Source organism: Hyposmocoma kahamanoa, unplaced genomic scaffold (genome assembly GCF_003589595.1).
Source record: "Hyposmocoma kahamanoa isolate Upper Pololo Valley unplaced genomic scaffold, ASM358959v1 100021, whole genome shotgun sequence".
NCBI lineage: Eukaryota > Metazoa > Arthropoda > Insecta > Lepidoptera > Cosmopterigidae > Hyposmocoma > Hyposmocoma kahamanoa.
The window spans coordinates 16,252,535-16,273,838 of record NW_020653200.1 but is presented as its reverse complement, the minus strand read 5'-3'; the positions used below and the strand labels follow the sequence as shown (position 1 = coordinate 16,273,838).

Sequence of the window (21,304 nt, the reverse complement as noted above, 5' to 3'; positions counted from 1 at the left end):
TAGCCCACTGCAATCTTCGTTGTTGACGTTGCCGGGAATTGAGCGGAGCTCGCCAAGACCTCCGTGCTCGTAATCCAGCCTGGTGCAAGCTATTGCAAACGGTCTGCGTGCTAACTTCAAGCCCAGAGGCGGCCCTGACTTCTGCTTTTATTTTAGTGGCGTTGATTGTTGGATCACGGGCTGCCAGCAATCTAATATAGCGCTTTTGGGCAGCTGTCAAAACAGTTGGGCGACCGCTGCGGGGGCGGTCAGCTAAATTCCCCATTCCGTGATACCTCTGCAACGTAGCCACGACACAGGATTGGGATATAGCAAGTCTGCGTGCTATTACTCTCGTGGTGTATCCTTCTTCCCTCAAAGTTACTATTCTAGCTCGTAAAACCTCTGATAATCCTCTTGGCATTTTTTCAATCACAACTTTCCGCGAAAAATATCTTGAATCGCTTATAATTGACTAAATCAGATTTCTGAATGAGCGTAAGCTAGGACTGAAAGCCTTTTTATATGAAAAAACAATTGAACGGGGTCATTGTTTTATGTTCTAATTTATTTTTAAATAAAGAATCTAAAAAGAAGAAAAAATCATAACATAATCTACAGTAACAGAAAAGATTTCAGTTTTTCGAAGTGATCGCAAACTTTTTTTGATGTGTGTACATCTTGTATATGCAACTAACTTATTATTTCTGACATAAAATTATCATTATCCCCTTACCATAATGCCCTTAACCCATTTTGGATTGACTTAAATTTTCTTCTTGCACTCAATTCTATCAACCGTAAACTCTTAAAAGAATTGAATTGTTTTTGTGGTGCACAGTACATGCAAGCGCAACAGTTAGTTGAAGAGCAGAAACGGCAAATAGAACTAATGGACATGGATAACACTAGGATCAGTGAGCAGATCAATCTCGAGATTCAACGGGTCAAGGTATTATATATAATGCTTTACAAGTTTTTCTCCTCCGGGTAATAAAGTTGATGCTGGTTATACTTAAGTACATGCTCGTATATTATTAGCCTTATTTATATTTACGTAATCTGACTACCCAAACGCCAGCTCGTGTATTGATAGCTTTGTTTGTGCTTAAGAAGTCTGATTATCCAAATTGTGTACACAGCTTAAGTTCCAAGAAAAGTTACAAGAGTTAGCCCCGATTCCGGATTTGCTTAAGTCGACACAGATGCGGTTAAAAGACTCGCAGCAAGCGCAGGCCATCGCCGAGCACAACGCTGAGCAGCTCGCGAGGGAGCTTAATGTTGCGCGCGAGAAGGTGATAATAATGCACACATTATATTCTTAGGGTTTAGGATGAGGACGATGATAATGTGCCAATCATTTTAGCCGTAGTTCTAGACGTATTTGTAAGTGTAATGTATTTGTCAGTTGGGTATTTGTAAGTGTAATGTATTTGTCAGGGGTAGTTGAAAATTCATTGATTGCAGCATGTTGTTTGTTTTTGTCGCGCATTGATTTTATTTGACTTATCGATCGTATTATAGGTAAGGCGTGATTATGATAACAGCAGTAGCATCTTATATATTTTCATCAGTATGTCATATGTGTGAAAACTGATTAAAATATTGTGTACTCAAGCATTTGTTTCTCTAATTAGGTGCATATGCTGCTACACAATAGCGTGAAGCCGCCTGAGAAGCCTGCAGAACGTAACCCCGATGAGAAGCAGATAACGCAATTGAACCAACGCGTTTCGCAGCTCACGGAGAGCAACTTGGCGTTGAAAGCAGAGATCGAAAGACTCAAGTATGTATCTCGAAAATTTTTTCTCGGAAACAAATCTCTTCCGAAAATACGGTTCTAACTTTTAAAATGCATTTCTTCAGAGCCAATGTCATACGCATGGAGGAAGCTGTATTAGTGAACGAGAAGCGGCTGCAGGAGAAAATGCACGAATGCGCGCAACTGGGCGGCGAGTTGGACCGCTCACGCGATGAAGCTGCGCGTGCTTTGCAGCGTGCCAACGAGCGTCTGGAGACTAACAAGAAGTCAGTCATAGGAATAACTCATTGATTACATTCTACTTGTAGTATCAGTAACTTTGTCGCTGTTCGAAAGGTCGTCACTGTAATTGAACGGTTTGCTCACACATTCTAAGGTCAGGCGTCGCAGTTGTCCAGATATGCCTACCTTACGCCCATAACAATGATTTCTGTTCTCACCTCTACATATCGAATGCGGTGCAACCCCTAAAAGCAAAATATCAGTTCAATCACACCGAGAGCCAGAAGCCATATAGCATCAATGCAAAATGATCGATCGCTAAAAATATGATGTGTGATTAAACTGATTTTCTTAATAATGGTACCTATTATTGAAATCATTATGTATTCGGATTCAACAGGTGTCTCCAAACTACCGTGGCGGAGTTAGAAAGACAATTAGCAGCGTCTAGAGCTCAAGTGAGAAACGCAGAGAAAGAACGCGAACAAGTGAGGACATTTTAATTTGTTTTATTATTACTGTTTTTAGATTTAGGAACTAATGAGAGGGTTGTTTCAGTTGCAATGCCGCATGTCGTGTCAAATAAAGAGGTTGAACGAGAACTTTGAGCAGGCACAGCTTCGCATCATGGGTCTGACGACGCAAGTACAAACGCTGCGGCACGCCACCTCAAGCACGGGCGACGGAGACGCCGACCCCAATGAGACCGAATGCCTCTGCAAGACCATGTTCCAAGATCCTTGACGACCGACAAACTGAACCACCTTTAATTTGTTTCTTATTTGCTCTTTGACCGCGTTACGGGAGTTATAGGGATAGAAATTTTCTTTTTTGTACAAAATGCATGCGTGTTTTTTCTTTCATCTTTGTCATTGTGGAAATACTGGAATGTGTATTCGAGCCGTCGCGCATCACCTCGGCCCATCAAATCTGTAGAACTTATAAGTCTCGGCACTGTGGTACAACTAAACTGTGGACTACAAACTGCAAATATCACGGCTAGACATAACATAAATTGTATTCTTAATCAATTTTTTGGGATTGTGAGCCCAAGTTGGAAGATGAACGCGTCTCGAATAGCTAACGTGCTTTCTACAGACAAACATTATCTTTTAGCATGTTGGCCTGTGATGGTTCAAAACTCTAGGATTATAGCTCATTAAACAAAATTTTTGGCATGTCTATGTACAGAACAGAATGATGATAACAAATAACAATTAATATTTAATTGTTTGAGTTTTTATTGGGCATTATTTTACCAACTAACGTTATTTTAATTTCGCTCTCGATTGTTGTACGGAGTTGCCGGTCGCTTCTTTTACACAAAAATCAATCTGTTTATATCGCGTTCAAATGTACCGGTGAAGGGTTGTGGCACATTACCTATGTTACCGGAGTGGCATCGCCTGCTGTGAGGTTACTGATAACTTTATGATTTTTTTAGTTAAGCTTGATACTGTGATACACGATCATTAGCGCAATGAAAGATACATGTAGCATAATTTGATATTCATTATCTTGCATACTGTACAAAATTATTACAATTATAATACAATGAACAAGAACAATTTCTAAATAAAAATTCGTCTTTTTTTCACTAAACTAGATAATGTATAACATATGTCACCAGGCACCACAGAAAAATTTGTATATTTTTGTGGCTACATCTTTGAATTACTCATCATAGACTGTGGTGGTGAAATTACAAGTACATGGGACTTGTCAACTTATGTCGCAGGGTGACGGGCGCAGTGGCAGTGCCTCTCAGATCATTGGGATTTAATGCTCTTGAGTGGCACTGCACCTGTTACGGACAGGCGTGTCGCTTACCACCACGACTTGTTCATCCCGTCACTTGGTATCTAAAAAAGGCTGTTGTGGCAGTCACACTTGTTGCTGCGTCGCCAATGCACTTCGTTCGTGTTCCGCGTTGGCGTCAGGTTTTTCGTCGGCGTGGGCAACAAAGACGCGGTGCACGTTGCCAAAGGCGGCGAAGCATGAACGCAGCGCCTCCTGTGCCAGGTGTGTATCGCGATGCGGGGCGCAGCCTGCTTCGTGAAATTCGTCAATGCCTGCGCAAATCGCGGCGATGGCCTCCTCTGAACGCTCTTCGTCCATCAGTTGTGCTCCTTCCTACACAAACGGATTTGAATCAAAATGTGAAGGTTGCTGTCGAAATTCAAAACGGTTAACTTCATAAAACTTAAATGAGAGATCGACGATATCTTAGCCTTGCGTAACACCATATTTGGAATTCAATCTCTCAATTCTAATGAAGGCTAGATCGTGCAAAGCTAAGCTTGTATTGAATATTATTTTCATGCAGTTAATTTTCTCACCCGCCCACCTCAAAAAGTTACTAGAATACAACACAAGCGCAACTACAATCACACACCACCACAAAAATTCCCTCTAAACGCCTCTACATCGTAAGGGTCAGGAGTAAACCTATTTTTGCCGCCAAGGTATTGTGAGCATTGCGTTCCGGATTTGAGCGATAAGAGTACTGATGAAATAATAGGCAGGCAGTGACAGGCGTAGTGGCAGTGTTCCTCAGATCTTTGCGATTTAAAGTTCTGAGTGGCACTGCAACTGCCACGGACAGTTAGTCGTGTGAATCTATTAACCTTCAATTTCTTACGTAGAGGTTATTTAGTTTGCGAGTAGTAAATAGTCAAGAAGTGATTATTTTTCGGTGACAGTTTCCAACAAAGCGGAATTCTTTATCCTTAGCATAGTTCGACGGGTAGTTTAAATGGTTTCTTTCAATTAGTTATTGAAATTTGTTTAATTAACTTATACTAAAATAATTGAATATAATGATGAACAAATAATCATTATATTTTCCACTAGACTATGTACAATTCATGCTCAATAATGCCGACTTCCCTGATCGAGCGGCTTGCGCACCGGTTTTTATGATGTCGTCGACTTTGAGGTCCCGAATTCGATCCCCTGCCGAGTCAATCTAGAAAGTCTAACTTTTGTGTTTTCTCTCGGGTATGGATCTTTGTGGTACCGTCGTTGTTTTTCGATTTCCATAACGTAAGTGCTTTAGTTACTTAATTTCGGATTGGAGCCACGTATGTAATGTTGTCTAATATTTATTTTTATTTAAGGCGATGAGGTGCCCAAAATCGCTTAAATATGGTGTTTTTGTGTAAGTTTTTAGGCGATAACAAAACACGTGGAGCTTTGAAAATAGTACATCCTGTAACACGTATCTTGGAGTGTACCTTGAAGTTCCTAGAATATTGCTTACTGTCATAGGTAATACAAAAACTGGATTACAGTGAGACTCTGGTGGTTAGTTTTTGACATATTTTTCTCGGGCAAACCAAACTTGCTTACTACCAAATTTGATGTGGTTATTTAAATGGTACTTATCTTGATTCTGACACTTTATTTGTTTTAAATAAAAGACAAATAACAAATTTAGGAGTATAAAGTAACTTTCGCATACTAAAGTACGAGCTAACAATTTGCTTGCAAATTATGGACAGGCACTTAACAGTGTGAAAAAATATCATACACAAAAAAATACGTAAATAAGTAAATATAATGCAACAATTCCTTGAAATCAAAACAAAATATTAAAAAAAAAGTCAAATTTTGCCATTAGGTGAGAATAAAAAAAATATATTTTTGGTTGGATTAGAACCTAAAATACAAAGTATTCAAACCAAAAATGAAATTATTGTTGCGCGCGGAACTAGCTGGCCGCGCCTTAGGTAGGGACAGGGGTGAGGGGGCGGGTTGCTTGCTGCTCGCAACGCACATGAGATTAGACAGTGACGACCAATCTCGAGATATCGTGAACAATAATTGTTCAGTTATTGAAAAGAAAAAATTAAAGCCAATTGAACTTTTACAAGTTTATATTATACTATCTAATTAATTGCAATGTACAGTCGGCAGCACATCAGGCCGCCACAAACTGTCAGATTTCCTCAATTGATTTTCAACTTAAAGTCCAGGGAATAGAGTATAAAATTGATTGGATAAATTTGACATTTATGTATTGATGGACTTGCTGTTGTCCGTACATTGCAATTAAAAGTAAAATAAACCAAAAACAAATTAAATGAAATTCTTCCGACATATTTGAATCATTTATGAAATTATTATTAATTAATTAGTGTAACTAACACGACTTTGTATTTATAGATATGAAATTACTCTGACATATTATCCTCTGAATCACTTGATTCTGAATTGTCTGAACTTGAGTCAGAATCATCTTGTAAGTTTATAATGAATTCGTCCATCACAGTATCATATCTCATATCATGATTCCAGTATTCTTGTTCGTTTTTTTGTACGTGGTCGTCGCATTTTTGCCATTGTTCGGCAGAAAATTCAGAAAATAGTCTTGTTAGTATTGTAATTTTCTCGTCCAATGTAGCATTAATGTGATCTCTGGCCAGGCAATTTTTTATATTTGCCCACACAAGCTCGATTGGGTTGAGATCTGGATGATATGGAGGTAGTCTTAGAACAGTATGACCTGCACCTTTCAGAAGTTCATCAATCGTGTATATTTTTTCTGATTGGGTCGTATTAATCAAGCCCAAGAGTTCAGCTTTGACCATCGTGGGAGAAAAGGGCACGTTATGATTTTGCAACCAATTCTGCATATTAATTTTCATACAGGACATAGTCGGTTTCTTCTCAACTTGCACACAGTGGTAAGCTGCATTGTCTATAACTATGACTGAGTTAGGTGGAAGTTTAGGTATTAACTTTCGATCAACCCAGTTGTAAAAATTTGTAGAGTTCATGTCTCCATGATAGTCTCCTGTTTTTGAATCTGATTTAAAAATTAGCAGAGCATCGTCAACTAACCCGTTCCGACTACCAGCGTGAACTATTATTAAACGCCTTCCTTTGCCTATATCTGCATAAACACCAGGCTCCGACGAAGATTGCCAACATTTTTGGACATTATGACTTTGGTTAACGTAAGTTTCGTCCAAAAAGAATATATTTCGTTTGTCTTCTCTGAATTTTCTTATGGCCCTCAAATATTTCACTCGCCATTCAACAATGTTTGGTCTCTCTAATAAAAGGGATCTCTTCGATTTACATTTTTTAAATGAATATTCCAGTTTGTGCAAAAGTTCTCTTAAATAAGTTAATCCGCAATCTAAAATATTATCCTCTTTTAACACAGCATTTAGTTTTCGTAGACTTGGATTTGTTTTCTGTACCGTATAAAACTGATTTATTTTTCTTCTTATCACTCCTAAATCAAAATCATCAACTTGTATTTTCTTTTTTATCTCTTTTGGCCTTCGTGGAGAACTAAATTTTGCTTCCCCTGTATTTTGCAAGGATGTTTTACTTTGAGCAATCACTCTCCTTACACTTCGTTCTGATATCCCGGTTGCTTCTGCCACTAATTTATGAATATTCGCATCAGTTTTATATTCTAAACTATTGACATCGGCTTTCCGTTTTTTAAAAAACGTATGCACTTTAAATATTATTTCCTTAGATTGTCTTTTTATCGGCGGACTCATCTTGACATTGCAATCTCTTGTGCGTTTTGTCTAAACTAGCCAGAACTGTCAACGTGTGTTGCCGCCGCGAAGTCCGGCGCCGAACTGAGTATTCTGAGTAATGACATCAAGTGCCCCCGCCTCCCCGTCCCACCGCTCACATACCTAAGGCGCGGCCAGCTAGTTCCGCGCGCACTAAGTTCTGCTGCGTAGCTTGCGTTCGTGGGATACGTTGCCAGACCTCTGTTTTGACATTTTGACAAATTGCTTTATATTGTATTATTGTAATCGGCTGTCTACCGTCGAGCACGATACTGACGAGATATGTAGTTGGACATGGTTATGTAAACTATAACCAACCCACAAAATGTCACTTTCGAGATAATTAGATTTTTGTAAAAACAGTGTGAAGAAATAAATAGGTAAGTTATTTGTGACTAGAGATGCGCCCAGTACTCGTTTGTACGTACTCGGTGTACTCGGCCGAATAACTCATGAGAAGAGTACTCGGTTAAAATAAAGCATCACAGCTATTGACATAATAAAGTAAAATCAACAATATATTTAAAATATTCAAAAGAGATTTATTACTAGAAATTGTAGACAATTTCTAGCAATTTAGTAATTTAAAAAGAAAGTTTATATTATTAATATTTAAAATTTTACAAAGGCAAGTTATGATGTAAGAATATTTACAAGGCTTTCTGCGCGTTCAGGTAATAGTCTGTTCCTTTTTTCTTCATACACATTACCCGCTTCGGCAAATTACCGCTCGCTATACACAGTGCTTGCAGGTGCACATAAAAACACTCATGCTAACTTTGCCAGGTTTGGATATTTTGTTTTATGCTCTGCCCACCATTGGAAAGGACTTTGCTCTCGCGACAATAAACTTTCATTGACATATCGGCCTAATTCTAGAGCAACTGAGGGCTTTTAAGATTATCGCGTTCCGGTTGTAATGAACTGAGTAACTTGGCCAAGTACTCGGCTCGGCAAATGTTAAACCGAGTAATATTCGGTACTCGGTTACTTGGTTAAACTTGTACTCGGCGCATCTCTGTTTGAGACAAACGATGTACTGTAGCAGTGAGAACGATTTAAGGAAACTATTATATTATAGGGCAATAAATAGAAAACATTATGTGTCTTTTTATTTAGTTAACGAGAACCATATTCTAGTTTTCGTAATGAAAACGCCAAAAATACAGTATTTCAGTACATGTGACATGAATCCGTTTAGCATATTTAAAAAAAGACATTATATGAAGTTAAGCAGCAAGGTTCTCTTTAGCTATTAAAAAGTTACTTACTTAGGGTTGGTACCCTGAAGGGTTTTTATTTATTCCGTTTTGGCTTGGTATGTTGCCAAGATCTTTTGTGAGCGGGTAAAGGACACGTCTGGTGTTCTACCTAAATACATAACTTAATTTCATTCGAGGTGTGGGTTGTTTGTTGTGTTGTTTGCATAACATGTCCAGTTCTTATATGCTTTAATATTTTTTGGTTTGATAACATGTGTATATTTTAAGTACAACGCCATCTGTTAGCGGCAATCAATATTATGTTAAATGAAGCGGAAGGTCCAACTACCACACTTTTACCGCATCGGGGCGTATGGCGCTACCTTATTGGAGAAATTAAAGAAGGCGCGTTATCGCTCAAGGTCATCGACGATTGTTAGCGTCTTAATCAGAGGCATGGGAAAAAATATTCCCTCTCGACGCTACTCCTACCAAAATGAGAGGTAGTATCCCCCTTTATCAATGTCTGCAATAACGATTTAATTCCAGCACACTATCAAGCCTTTTGCGGGAATGGCTTTGATGCTGATGATAACAATTGTCTTTCAGAGTTTTATACGCATGTTGGTCCGTTAGTTCTGTCGTTTTAATATCGTTTTGGAGTGTAATGGTGAAATTTTACTCAATTACTCTCAGTTCGACTTCCTGTAGGTATATTGTTCTAAAGAACGCATACTTAAGTATGCACATAAGCATTTACAGACATACCCACATCGATACTCTCATGCCACATTTCGTTATATCAATTACATCTCTTTCACTTCTGTCTTCGCTCTTCCTAAACACAAATATTTTCATACACACCCGTTTATTCTTCTTACTTAGTTTTAACTTAGTTTTTTAAAACTGATCATCAACTGGTTCAAATATATACGCCCAAGTAAAAATCGTTCCTAGTTTTCCAACCACGGAAGAAATGTGGTCTGTGTTTCCAACCATATTCGTTCATCAAATTTGTGTCGTGGTTCTACTGACATCGGGTTTGGTTCGGATGCCCGCAGTACCCTGGTCTTGCCGACGGGCCAAAGTCTCTCCGGAACACGCTGTCTCTCAGGTCAGTAGATAGGGACAGCGTATGCGGAACTATAAAAAGCGTATGCTTAACAATAAAAAGCGGTAGATGCAACTTGTGCTACGCGTCGAAGGCAGGCCTCGACTGACCCGTCATGGAGAAGAGCGGTCGGCCTGTGAATGGGTTGGTCGTCGTTTCCACGCGACGACGACGACCGTTACGGTCACTCTCGGACTAGTGTTCAATACCTAATTTCCGTGAAAATGTTTATTATTTATAATATTCAAGTATATAATGTGTAATTATTAAATAATATTTCACGATACAATACTCGAATATTAAATAATATTGCACGATAAAAAATGTAATACTTAGATAACAAAACTTGCCACGGAAATTAGGCATTAGTCCGAGGGTGACCGCTATAAGGTTAATGATGTTTGTGTTGTAAATAGTTTGTGTGCGAACGAGTTTTTGTGGATAGTGTATTTACTCCCGGACACATAATTCGAGCCACCTTGCATTTTCAGTATTAAATGCACTAAGCATAAAAATGTTTAATTGACCAAAAACTATTATGCAATATTATCCTTCTTGAAAATTTTAGTTTGTAAAACCGGGGAAAACTTTTTCTTCGATAATAAATATTGACCTACCAAATGATAACAATAATTTTGTATTCAAGCTTTTAAAAATAAAAATGCACGGTGTCTCGAATTGTGTGTGCTGACGGGATGGCAAATACTTAACGGATGATTGTCGTGCTCACCTGGTATAGTTTTACACATCTGTCAACTGTTTCCACGAATACCTTGACAAGTTGTATGTCCATGTTAACGGCGCACCGTGCGCAACGGTTGGGCACATTCTGCGGTGAGGCTTTAAATTTGGCTGAACATGATAAGTTAGGACATCTGAAACAAAGCAACCGTTGTTTACTCGACTATAGCTAAGCCAAAAGGTGGGTAAAGCAGTGACACGTGAGCGATAACTTCATACGTTAAGTATAATCTTGAAATAGTTTTCGACGAGTTAGATTTACATATAAAATAATGAATATTGTCACAGTTTATATCTTTGGTAGTTTCTCAGGGGTGCAAGGAAACCGAATTACGTTACGGAATACTTGCAGTTCGCTCGTTGTTTTAGCTATCTTTATGGGCACCTAATTGTAGAAGAATGATTACCTTACATATGGCGGTGCATCGCTGGCCATTTGCTTGAGCATAGGCCAGTCCTCACAGCAAGCGACGCATGCACAGCGGAACCAATACCGCGAGGCGAGAGAGCGCTGCCGCTCCTTAAGCGTTCGCACCATGAAATGCGGACCGTAGTTCTCGGATATGACGTCTCCGGGCTCCAAAGGTCGGATAGCTCGAAGTACAATTTTACGGCCTTCGAAGTATCTATGACATAGGATAAAAGTGTTTAAAATTTCAAATTTTAGTTTGGAAAAAATTCTATAACTTTTCTTACCTGGCCACGGCAGGATAACATTCATGGTTAAAAAGCGCACCGGTGGGGTATATGCCTACGGCGATGTACAAGGGTTTAGAGCCAGCAAACTGGTGCGTTCCGCGGAGCGTCTCGTAGATCTCGTGCGCGTTGAACTGCAGCAACTGTAGGTTCCGGACTAACAACTCGCATATCGCCATCTCCTCTGGGAAACGTAAAAAGTTTTGCTCTCACATGTCAAATTACATCGAATAGTGTTCCAAATTAAACATAAATCATCAGAAAATACCTATCTCAAGATTATCCTTTTCGCATTTCTTAAATATACCTGCTTTTCGTAAGCATTCTGTTAAAAACATCCCCATTACTATCCTCTTCAAATAGTCGGCACCTTTTCGTTGCTCGGAGTGCGTGCACAGCGAATAGATCTCTGCTGCCCTCAGTTCCAGCTTTTCTTCAAAGGTCATTTTATCATCGATCTTATTAATTTCTTCCTCCTTTGCATTCATATTATCGTCCTTGACATTCTTGTCGTTCAATGTTTTCAGGCCTTTCTTTGCTCGATTCAGCCTTTCCTTTCTGCTTTTAATTTTTGACTTTTTGGTCACTCCTTCAATGTCATTTAACACGACACCTTCTACTGTCTTCTCGTTGTTCGACAAGTATTTAGAATGTATCGATAGACTTGTAGCAAGTCCTGCTTGTGTAACCATTCGCAAGGCTATATGACTCAATATTGACATTCCAGAACCTGAATGGAAAAACGCAAAATAAAAGCGTAACTCAAGTACGTAACTCAAAATCCAAAAAAGGAGAAACGTTATAGTTTACCTATTAGAAGGTCAAGGAATTGGCACTCATACGAGTGATATGTGACGACAGCTATGTCGCGGCACGCCATGCTGCAGAAAGCAACCCTTGAACATTTAGGACACCATACAGGTGCTTCTTCGTGATAGTCGTCTAGCCTGTGAGTAAAGTCATTGTTAGCAATGACTTTATATTAAAATTAGCACATGTTGTAGCAAATGAAGAAAGTAAAAAAAGAAACTAATGACACCTTTTAAAACAGTGAAGACAGTGAGTGCCGTAGCAGTCTGTTAGGAGACAAGCAGCGTAAGGAGAGTCCACCAGCAACACGTCCCCCGTTTTGACTCGGGAATTAGCCACCGCGAAGCGACCCTAAACAAAAAAGACTTTATAAAAAATTGTCGGAATGGTCTATATTTACTAATGATTGCAACATGTAATACCTTATCTTCTTCCTCTGTTATTTTAACTAACTTCGATAATGCTGGCATGTTTTGTTTTGCTTCTCCTGTTACAGTCACTTCTGAAATAAATGAGTTTTAATTTACTTCACAAAGTACAATTGCTCATACAAGATGCTGATGAAGATGAAGATGCGCAGTCGTGCCACAATATAAATTTCAATAATTTGCCTGGTTTGTGGACTGGTGGCGCCGGCGCGGCACAGTAGCGAAGACTCTCTATGTCTTTATTGAGTTGCGATTTTGCCTCTTCGTCAGCAGCTAAAAGCCTTCCAGCAAGTTCATACGACACTTTGGCCCTAGTTAGTTCACCAACGTCTGAAAGCAATATTCATATAAGTATGTGTGTTTAAGGATTGCAATATTTTTATTACCATACAAAATAAGAGTTTTGTTACCGTCATTATGTCAGGTACCCACCGCTACACAGACCACATCACCGCCATAATAGGGTTCTGTTAGTGGTCAACGGTTACTTTGCATATTGTGATACTGACACAAAGGAGTTGTGTTTCCAGTGTTTTCTGCTTACCCCGTATGTGTAGCATATATTACAATACCTTACACGTAATGGCACTACTCCCTACGGAAGTTAGTAGACAGCAATTAATGTAATTCACTTAGTAACATGTGGGGTGGAGGCAACGTAAGTTGTAGTAATTTACATGCTCGCAAACAGAATTTGATTCCGTCCGACAAATACAACGCGTGGATTCTGTACGTGCATGCATATCGCGTTATGCTCAACTCCGCATACACTATGATCGACACGCTACCATATTGGAATTCTTTAGATTCTTTCGAACAGTCACATGGTCATCGAACAGAATTCTGTTAAAAGTCCTTTCTAATTCTTGTTAGAGTAAATAAATATCGTTGTGTTAAAATCTAAAGTACTTGGGATTTACTTGACTATAATTCGGTACAATTCAATCGTGATATAGAGGTGTATAAATTCGTATTACGCACAAAGTATTAAAATAATTTAGTCAACCTCTATAACTTATGCTTCTATTGTGTATAATAAAGTTATGAAATTAACATTATGTACTAAAACTAGAATTATAATTTCATTAAGTGATACCGAGTTTCAGCTTTGCGCTTTTCAGTTCAACGTTAATAATGCGAAAGCCGCGCGGCACTGATGGCATTATGAATAATTCTGGCACACTCTAGGCCTCCGCCCCCGAGGACCTTAATGCATATTTTAGTTTTTGCTAATTCCCAGCGTTTGATCATTAATTCGCCGGAATCAAGACTGATTTGAATCAATTATAAATAAAATTTCATTTCCTACATACGCGAGGTGGATGAAAAGTATCTCTGTTACAGTCACACCGTTTTCAATTAAAAAATTATATTGGACTCAGGCTCTAAAGCCTCTAGAGCCAAACATTTTGATTTTTGCATTGACAGCCTCAATTATGAATGACTAAATAGTCAAATATTTCGTAGTAAGATTATAATGTAATGTATATGTATATTAATGTACAAGCCAATCACACCAATTATCTGGTCTCAAACTAGGTAATTTCCTGTAGAAACTATGAGTACCAGAGCTACGGCAAACACTCTATTGCTGAATTGGTCCTACCGGCAATCGCACCCAATCGGGCTTCATTATTCAGCGCCCACAGTACAAACAGCCGAACCAGACTTTTTACTATATTACTTTTTACTATACTAGACAGACAGATTACTATGAATACCATTGAACAAAACTACGGTTTTTCAGGAAGTCAGATTATATAATACACAGTCGTAATTTTATTTGTATAGGAAACAATATAAGTACAAATAAAATTATTACCATTTATTTCAATTCAATACATTGTGATTCTTTCAGTGAAGAAATAATAGACGAAAAAACTAGCATACCAGAATAATTTAATAATAAGTACTTCAGGTGGAAATAATGGAGATTCCGACAGTGCCACAATTGTTTCCGGGTGGTTAATTTTAACTTACATAGGTATGCTGTGTCAACGACACCAAAATAAATATTTTACTTTTTTTTTATAAAACTTATTTCTGATGTTTATGTAATTAAACATTATTAGGAACGGACCTATATTTCTCGGCACCCGTCTGGCTTTTCTCTACTTAGCTTAGCTTCTCTACTTAAAGAGCCAAGATTTTTGATATAATTGTTAAAAGGTTTCAGACATTGATTGATTGAATGATGCTTCACACCCGATTTTGTCCACAGCGACAGTAAGCAAGGATCCCACAACCGAGGATTACGTACTTTATTGTCTTTTCAAATAAATAAAATCGTATATGGCTATTACATTCATATCTACTATTTTATTCAAAAGACAATAAAAATAAAATATATTAAAATTAGGTAAATCGCAATCGCGCTCATTTTTCAAATTATTTTATGCAATCTTTTTTGTTTAAAAATTGACGGGAGTCGTCAATGGGTGTCGTCAACTGATTCACTTCAAATCGACCATTTAACTTGAGTTTTGCTATAATGGACGAAAATTGCAAAATTACATATTTAATATTTAATTACCGATGAAATGTGATTCCGGTTGTTTTGTAATTAGATGTTTTGCTGTTTTTCCCACACCACCGAATAAAACAGCACGGCATTGTTAGAGATATTATCTTTATTACAATAAATACAGAATATTTTTTAGAATGTACGGAGACGTGCACACAGGTCAATAGTTGGCCTGTCTATTTCAGTGCAAACGGCAGTTGATATTTATAAGAGCTCTATCGCTAATGTGTTACCAGGAATATATGGCCCTTATTTCGTCTCTATTTCTGGTTATATACTCGATGCTTAAAATAAAGAAAATGGCGGTAAACCCTTAAACGAAAGTGTATTGTTATTCTTTTGTTTTTAATTTTTTTTTGTATTTTGGTTGCGAATGACTGCTAGTGAGAAGAGCATTAACGAAAATACAGTAATAGATACACATTGAAAAACATCATCAGAAATTCAGCATTCATGTTTGCATTACTTTCAAAAAACGAACATGGAAAGTTCGTTATTTATAGACTGTGCGACTTCTTTCCGGCTAAGGCCTGCAAAGTAAGTATGAAAATCCAATAAATTCCACTTCTCTAAACGTTTAAATCTACCTACTAATAATGAAATTCTTTTGTCTTTCTTGTATTTAGGTCGCGAAAATGAGTGCTAGTGAGAAGAGCGACAACGAAAATACAGTAATAGATACATATTCAAACACATCATCAGAAGTTCAGCAGACACTATTAAATTATTGGTTAGACTGTGCTATTAATGTGCCTGAAAAATAATAACATTTTCTTTTAGCAATTGTCCTGACACGTCTAATATTACTTTGTAGTGTTATAAATCGGACCGAGGTAGGCACAGACAACAACACAAGGCAAGTATGAATATGCGGTTTATTAAGAATACAACTGTACAGGCAGCTTTACAAAAAATGCTCTACGACAATACAGCTACGACTGTCCCACAAGTAAAAGTAGTGATGCACAGCTACGAAACTGTGCCACAAGTGGAAGCAGAGACGTAGAAACAAGTCCCAGGAGAGTCCCACAAGTGGAAGTTCACTTGTGGGTCTCATGCAGCTTGTCAGCAAGTTAGGTGGTGTCATAGAGGCCCTAAAATGGTCTACACTACAAAATGCTGTATTCGATAAAAATGCCTGCTGCGAACACTTTGATAGCGCGTTCCATTTCGATCCCAGTGCCATCTAGTAGTAAGGCGATGTAACAAAATTGTAGTTATTGGGCCGTGGTGTTACAACATTTAATACTTATTAATTAATACTTTTTTCACTTTTTTTTATTATACATTACATCATTCTCTCTTTAGTCTTTTATTTTTTCCTCATATTGTTTGAGACATATGCTATACATGCCTTGGCGGGAACAGAAATTGCTTCACTCGTATTAGTATAAGGCTTCTGCAATAATGTAATAGTAGTTAAGGCGTAAGCCTTTGTTCTTGTTATGCATAATTTTGACATATTACTTTATGAAATAATGGGAATTTTAATAATTATTTTAACAAATATAGTGACGTTATTGTGTTCAGCACAGTGAGCGCCCAATTACACGACGCCAAAATTGTCGCGCAGCCGCCGCGCGGCGATCGCCTAGTTACCACGCTTTCACGTACATTAATGGCGATTCTAAATTCTATTTACTAGGGAACAACATTTAAATTCCTCGATTGCCGCGTACACCAAAGAAAAGCCAGCCCCTCCCACGCAAATGGACGCTCATTTTAAAACGTAAAAGATAAATAAATAGAGCGTACTTTACAATGACAGTTAGATGCACGCGGTCTCCGCGCGTCTCCGCGCGTCGCCACGCGGTGACCGCACGGTGTGAGCGCGATGAAATTTGTGACGAATAAATGCGCCCTAAGGATACTTATTTATTTACAAAAATACGACGATCTTTTTTTTGAAACTCATTATTGTTCTTTATACATATAATACAGAACTATAATGAAATTTTTCGATTCAGTAGCGAGTACAACAGACAATAGAATTTTGATTCAGAACTAAAAAGAGCGCCTAAGTGATTTATGAAATTATAATTAACAGATTAAAGTACAGGAGTAGATAAATAGCTTTACTAAACACCTAATGATGTATTATTATTATAATTCGAATAACCAGGACAGTTTAATAAATTTGTTAAAACAGGTATGTTTGGATATTATGATACCATGTTGAAAATAGCAAAAATAGCTCTACCTACGCGTACTGCGATCACTCATTAGTCATCAGGTCATCACAGTACTATTTAAATGCAAAGCTTTTCTACGTGAATTAAGTACGAAATAAAATAGACACCTACAAAGGAGGTTACATATGCCTACCTAGAACGCTTGAAAAATTAATTACATCAAAAGCTAGGTGTAGTAGTTAGGCAGAGAGGCAATGTTGATACGCTTCTGCGAAAAACATTTGACATGCCGTTGGTTATATTGAGTTTTGAAATCGGAGCTCGGCTCGCGTCAGCTCGTGACGGCTCGTCGCTCGTAGCCAGCAGGAAATGGAAATAAGACGGTAAGATTGAATTTCTCCGTCCTTCGTATGATTTTACAAGTTGTATTCGTACCGGTGAATACACCATCAATGTATACGTATAAAGTTAAAACAATTATTCTGACTTTCCATACTGCCGTAGATCAAGCTTTTGTTAAAATTTCAAGATTTTGTTAAAATACGAGTACTTTGTAATTGGATGAGAACAAATACATTTTGGGCTATAGTAACTAAATTATAAATTATTTTAAATAATGTACATATACCTGATTGCCATTGGCCTACCGCCTCTCAAGCAGAGGCCGTGGCTTCGAATCGAAGCTCACACCTCTGAGTTTCCCGAAATTTAATTTAATATTTACTATGAGTTTTTCGGTTAAGGAAGACATCGTGTTGAATCCTGCACATTGAAGAGGGTTCACAACACTCGCAAAACGTGTGAAGTCCCCAACCCGCACTGGGCCAGCGTAGCGGACTATGGCCTAAACCCCAGCCTGAGAGGAGACCCGTGCCCAGCGGTGGGACTTATAAATGGGTTGATTGTCTTTTCTTTCTGGGAATGATTGACATGAACAAATAGAAACAATAAATTAAAAAAAAACATGTTGAAAGATGACCATAAAATTTTATACAAATCGTTATTCCTCGTAAATTGGTATACACCATTTAAATTTTTTTATTGCCCTTCGTAATTTATCTATGTCGTAATAGTATATTACAAAGTTGAAGGACATCAAATAACCGTCATCAAATAATAATTATTCAAAACACTCAGAATTCTTTGTAGTGTCGTCACAAATTGCTGTTTCATTCTTTGATGGAAACTTTTTAACATTCCACTGATATTAAGATGACCTTCTTTTTCTGTTTTCTCAGTACTGCGATATTTGTTATATAAATAGAAAGCTCGCAATTGCAAATTGCTATTACTTCTGTGACTGTCGTCGCAAGAATGCTGTAACGAGTTGGTACATTACAATATTTTGGCTGCATCTACTTTTATTATAACAATTTTCGCTACAAGCTTCTACGATAATAACGACCAAAAAGTTTATATTTAAAAAATTAAATTCCGGTAGGTAGTGCAGATTCATGACAGTTTTACTGGATCTAATGCTGCTACAAATTTATATATTAGTATAAATAACCTTATTAATTTTTGTCTTTTGTCACATTCAAGTTTCATTGGTCTCGTTTTTGGGGAAATATTTTCTTTTTGTTATTTATGTTATTTCAATTTTGTTTTTTTAGTCTTCATAATTTAGTACATATTATATTTGTTTTGTTTCATAATCTCTGTAAGTATATAAATCGTACTTTACGTACATAACAAAACCTTCTTATTTTTAACGCTGTAATTCCTGAATAACATTAACGCTGATATGATAACTAAGACATTCCCCCTGAACACGAATGATTCTCTCCTTATATTAACTCTAGTGCCACTGTGGGTTTACCACTTAAGGACCCAAGCCACTTTATGAGAATGAATAGAGAGCGGTATAGAATAGAACGATACCTCCAATGAACACTATGCCAACTTAAGTTTTTGATCATTTTCTATTTTTAATGTGTTTACATTAGCCTTATTTTACTTACCAATATATATTAAGCTGCCCGAATTTTGTGAAAAAAAAGAAACAAAAAACAAAATTCGAAAAAAAAGCAAAAACGAAAAATGTACAAAAATAAAGAAAAGTTGGTGTAGTGTTCATTGGAGGTATCGAGAATATACTTGTACATGATTGGTACTACTTTTACCTTTATAGCAGTGTCCCATGTGCCAGTAGTATTGCGGGCGCATGCGTGCGGGCAGCCGCTCCTTCAATGCGAGCTTCAAGTCTGCGAGTGCGGCGCGCGCGTACCCGGCGTGGTGCAGCGCTTGTGCCCGTGTCCACAGCGCCAGTGCCAGCGTTACTCCACCGTCAATCGCCTCTTCGCTGCCTGCAAAATTTTTAAATATCTTTGTACGTTGTGCTTGGTTAAAATATGCATTGCAATACCTACCTCAGTTCTTAGTAATAGGTCGTTTGAATATAAAAAAATTCAATTTTTCACTGACACGTCTATATTTCTGTTCTTTCGCAACGAGGTTCGCCTTTTAGTAGGTGCTCTCCCAACAAACTTACATTTGTAGTAGTGTTCCAAGAAAAAGGTAAAACAAACAAGCGACTTAAAAATACATTAGGTTTAAACTTCTGAAGTATAGGAAGAGAATTTTGTATGTAAGTTAACCTTTTAGTTTTGAACAGAACGAGCAGGTGTTGGATGGATTGGTAAACATATTCGCTCAACCTACGCTTTTTAGATTTTTCTGTACAATAACACGTTTTGCTTTAAAAGTTCTGTAGTGAAATATTTGCGACCGTATGGTAGTGTAAATAAATAGTCCTCGCAAATAGACTCTTGGAACAAAGTAAGCAACGACAATGAGATTGCGATTAGATAGGCTCGGGCAGGTGCATTTCCGAACTTTCAATTACGTGTGCAATTCACACAAGTCGCAGACGAAAGTGGTACGTGTTGCTTAGCGGGATTACGATGAGGTACAGGGTGGTGGTGGGGCGGAGGCTTGTTTCTCGGTGATGTATAATTGAGGAAAGTTCCGTGCGGTGGCAGTGCGCAACATCGCTTGTCATCCTCACACAGTCGTATCTTTGTGCTGAAAGGGTTGTAACTCTAACTAGCAGTGAACCTGAACCGTGAACCTGTCACGGCAATGAAAGAGGAAACTTCCGGTCCAAAAAATTTATTAAAGAAGTAAAGAGAGGGCCCTAAATGGGCCGAGAAACTGAATTACAGATATAGGTACACGAAGGCTGTAGACTTATAAATTATTACACATGATTTAGCTTATTTAATGATTATAAACGTAGTAAAGAACCAAAATTAGCGATTATTCGCGATGGAATTTGAAACAGCTCCGACTGTTGTGGCGGTCGAGCTGGGAGTGACCGTGGTACGAAAACAAAATGAGAAAGTGAAGGAATATGAAACAGTTCAAATTTAAAATTTAAACGTTTTTCCTCGCGCCGCCGACAAATGCAATCGGCGCGCTGTTCAGTTCGATCAGGCGCTCCGATCGTGTGTGAAAAGGGCGACGCCAGAAAAAGACTTTTCTAAGATAAAACTTATTTTTTTTAATAAAATGTAAGTTAGCATTTGATCTCCATCTCACCCTATGGAAAGTGACGATGAGGTCGACGATGGATGAATGCCTATTCACTTTCGCCATGAAAACTCCCAAGTTATAACGTTCAGGGAGCAAGTCTGCAGGCAGGGAATTCCACTCCATAGCCGTTCGCCATATAAATGTGGAACCGTAACGTTTCGTGCGAATCTTTGGAATATCCACAACATAGCGGAAAGCGGAATTAAATAGTGTAATTAAATAGTTCCATCGCACACTCTCCGTGATATATCCTGTAAAATTCCGATAAGCTGGCAACTTTACGGCGGTGTCTAAGGCTCTTCAGCTTCACCTCCACTAATACCGAGTCACCTATAAGCTTCTTGCCACGGTTGTCAATTGAATCCAAGGTGGTCAGTTGATATGTAGCAGAGCTATCCTAAAAGTGGCAGCAGTACTTCAAGCACGACGTGATTGGTACAGCTGAAGCAACTGTCCCGGTGTGTGTCCCTATCTACTGACCCGAGAGATAGGCTTTTCCGTAGAGACTACGGGCTCGACGGCAAGACCGGGGTACAGCGGGCGTCCGGGCGAAGCTCTCCGCCAGTGATATGCCTTTGCGGGCGTCTGTGGCGGACCCGGACTTGGATATGGACTTGCAG

General features: G+C 38.2%; 2 protein-coding genes across 4 annotated transcripts in view; one reads left to right on the top strand and one right to left on the bottom strand.

Annotated features, from left to right (window-relative positions):
• LOC113227300 (COP1-interactive protein 1-like) overlaps window positions 1–3,374 on the top strand; it is a 35,228-nt gene extending 31,854 nt beyond the window's left edge. For both annotated transcript variants that reach the window (XM_026460196.1, XM_026460189.1), the window contains exons 16-21: window positions 821–931; window positions 1,122–1,274; window positions 1,617–1,765; window positions 1,846–2,007; window positions 2,364–2,451; window positions 2,522–3,374. In XM_026460196.1, the coding sequence (XP_026315981.1) occupies window positions 821–931; window positions 1,122–1,274; window positions 1,617–1,765; window positions 1,846–2,007; window positions 2,364–2,451; window positions 2,522–2,707 (849 nt within the window). In that variant the 3' untranslated portion in view covers window positions 2,708–3,374. The remainder of the gene's footprint in view (window positions 1–820; window positions 932–1,121; window positions 1,275–1,616; window positions 1,766–1,845; window positions 2,008–2,363; window positions 2,452–2,521) is intronic.
• Window positions 3,375–3,614: 240 nt separating this feature from the next.
• The window catches only part of LOC113227316 (SET and MYND domain-containing protein 4-like), a 42,850-nt gene continuing 25,160 nt past the window's right edge, over window positions 3,615–21,304 (bottom strand). Inside the window, exons 4-14 of one of the 2 annotated variants that reach the window (XM_026460214.1) lie at window positions 19,274–19,456; window positions 12,678–12,824; window positions 12,489–12,568; window positions 12,296–12,417; window positions 12,067–12,203; window positions 11,525–11,986; window positions 11,257–11,440; window positions 10,968–11,186; window positions 10,550–10,694; window positions 3,849–4,096; window positions 3,660–3,722 (exon numbers count right to left, since the gene is read on the bottom strand). In XM_026460214.1, coding sequence (XP_026315999.1) covers window position 3,722; window positions 3,849–4,096; window positions 10,550–10,694; window positions 10,968–11,186; window positions 11,257–11,440; window positions 11,525–11,986; window positions 12,067–12,203; window positions 12,296–12,417; window positions 12,489–12,568; window positions 12,678–12,824; window positions 19,274–19,456 — 1,928 coding nt within the window. In that variant the 3' untranslated portion in view covers window positions 3,660–3,721. Of the gene's footprint in view, window positions 4,097–10,549; window positions 10,695–10,967; window positions 11,187–11,256; window positions 11,441–11,524; window positions 11,987–12,066; window positions 12,204–12,295; window positions 12,418–12,488; window positions 12,569–12,677; window positions 12,825–19,273; window positions 19,457–21,304 lie in introns of both variants that reach the window. The other variant, XM_026460207.1, reaches the window with a different exon arrangement.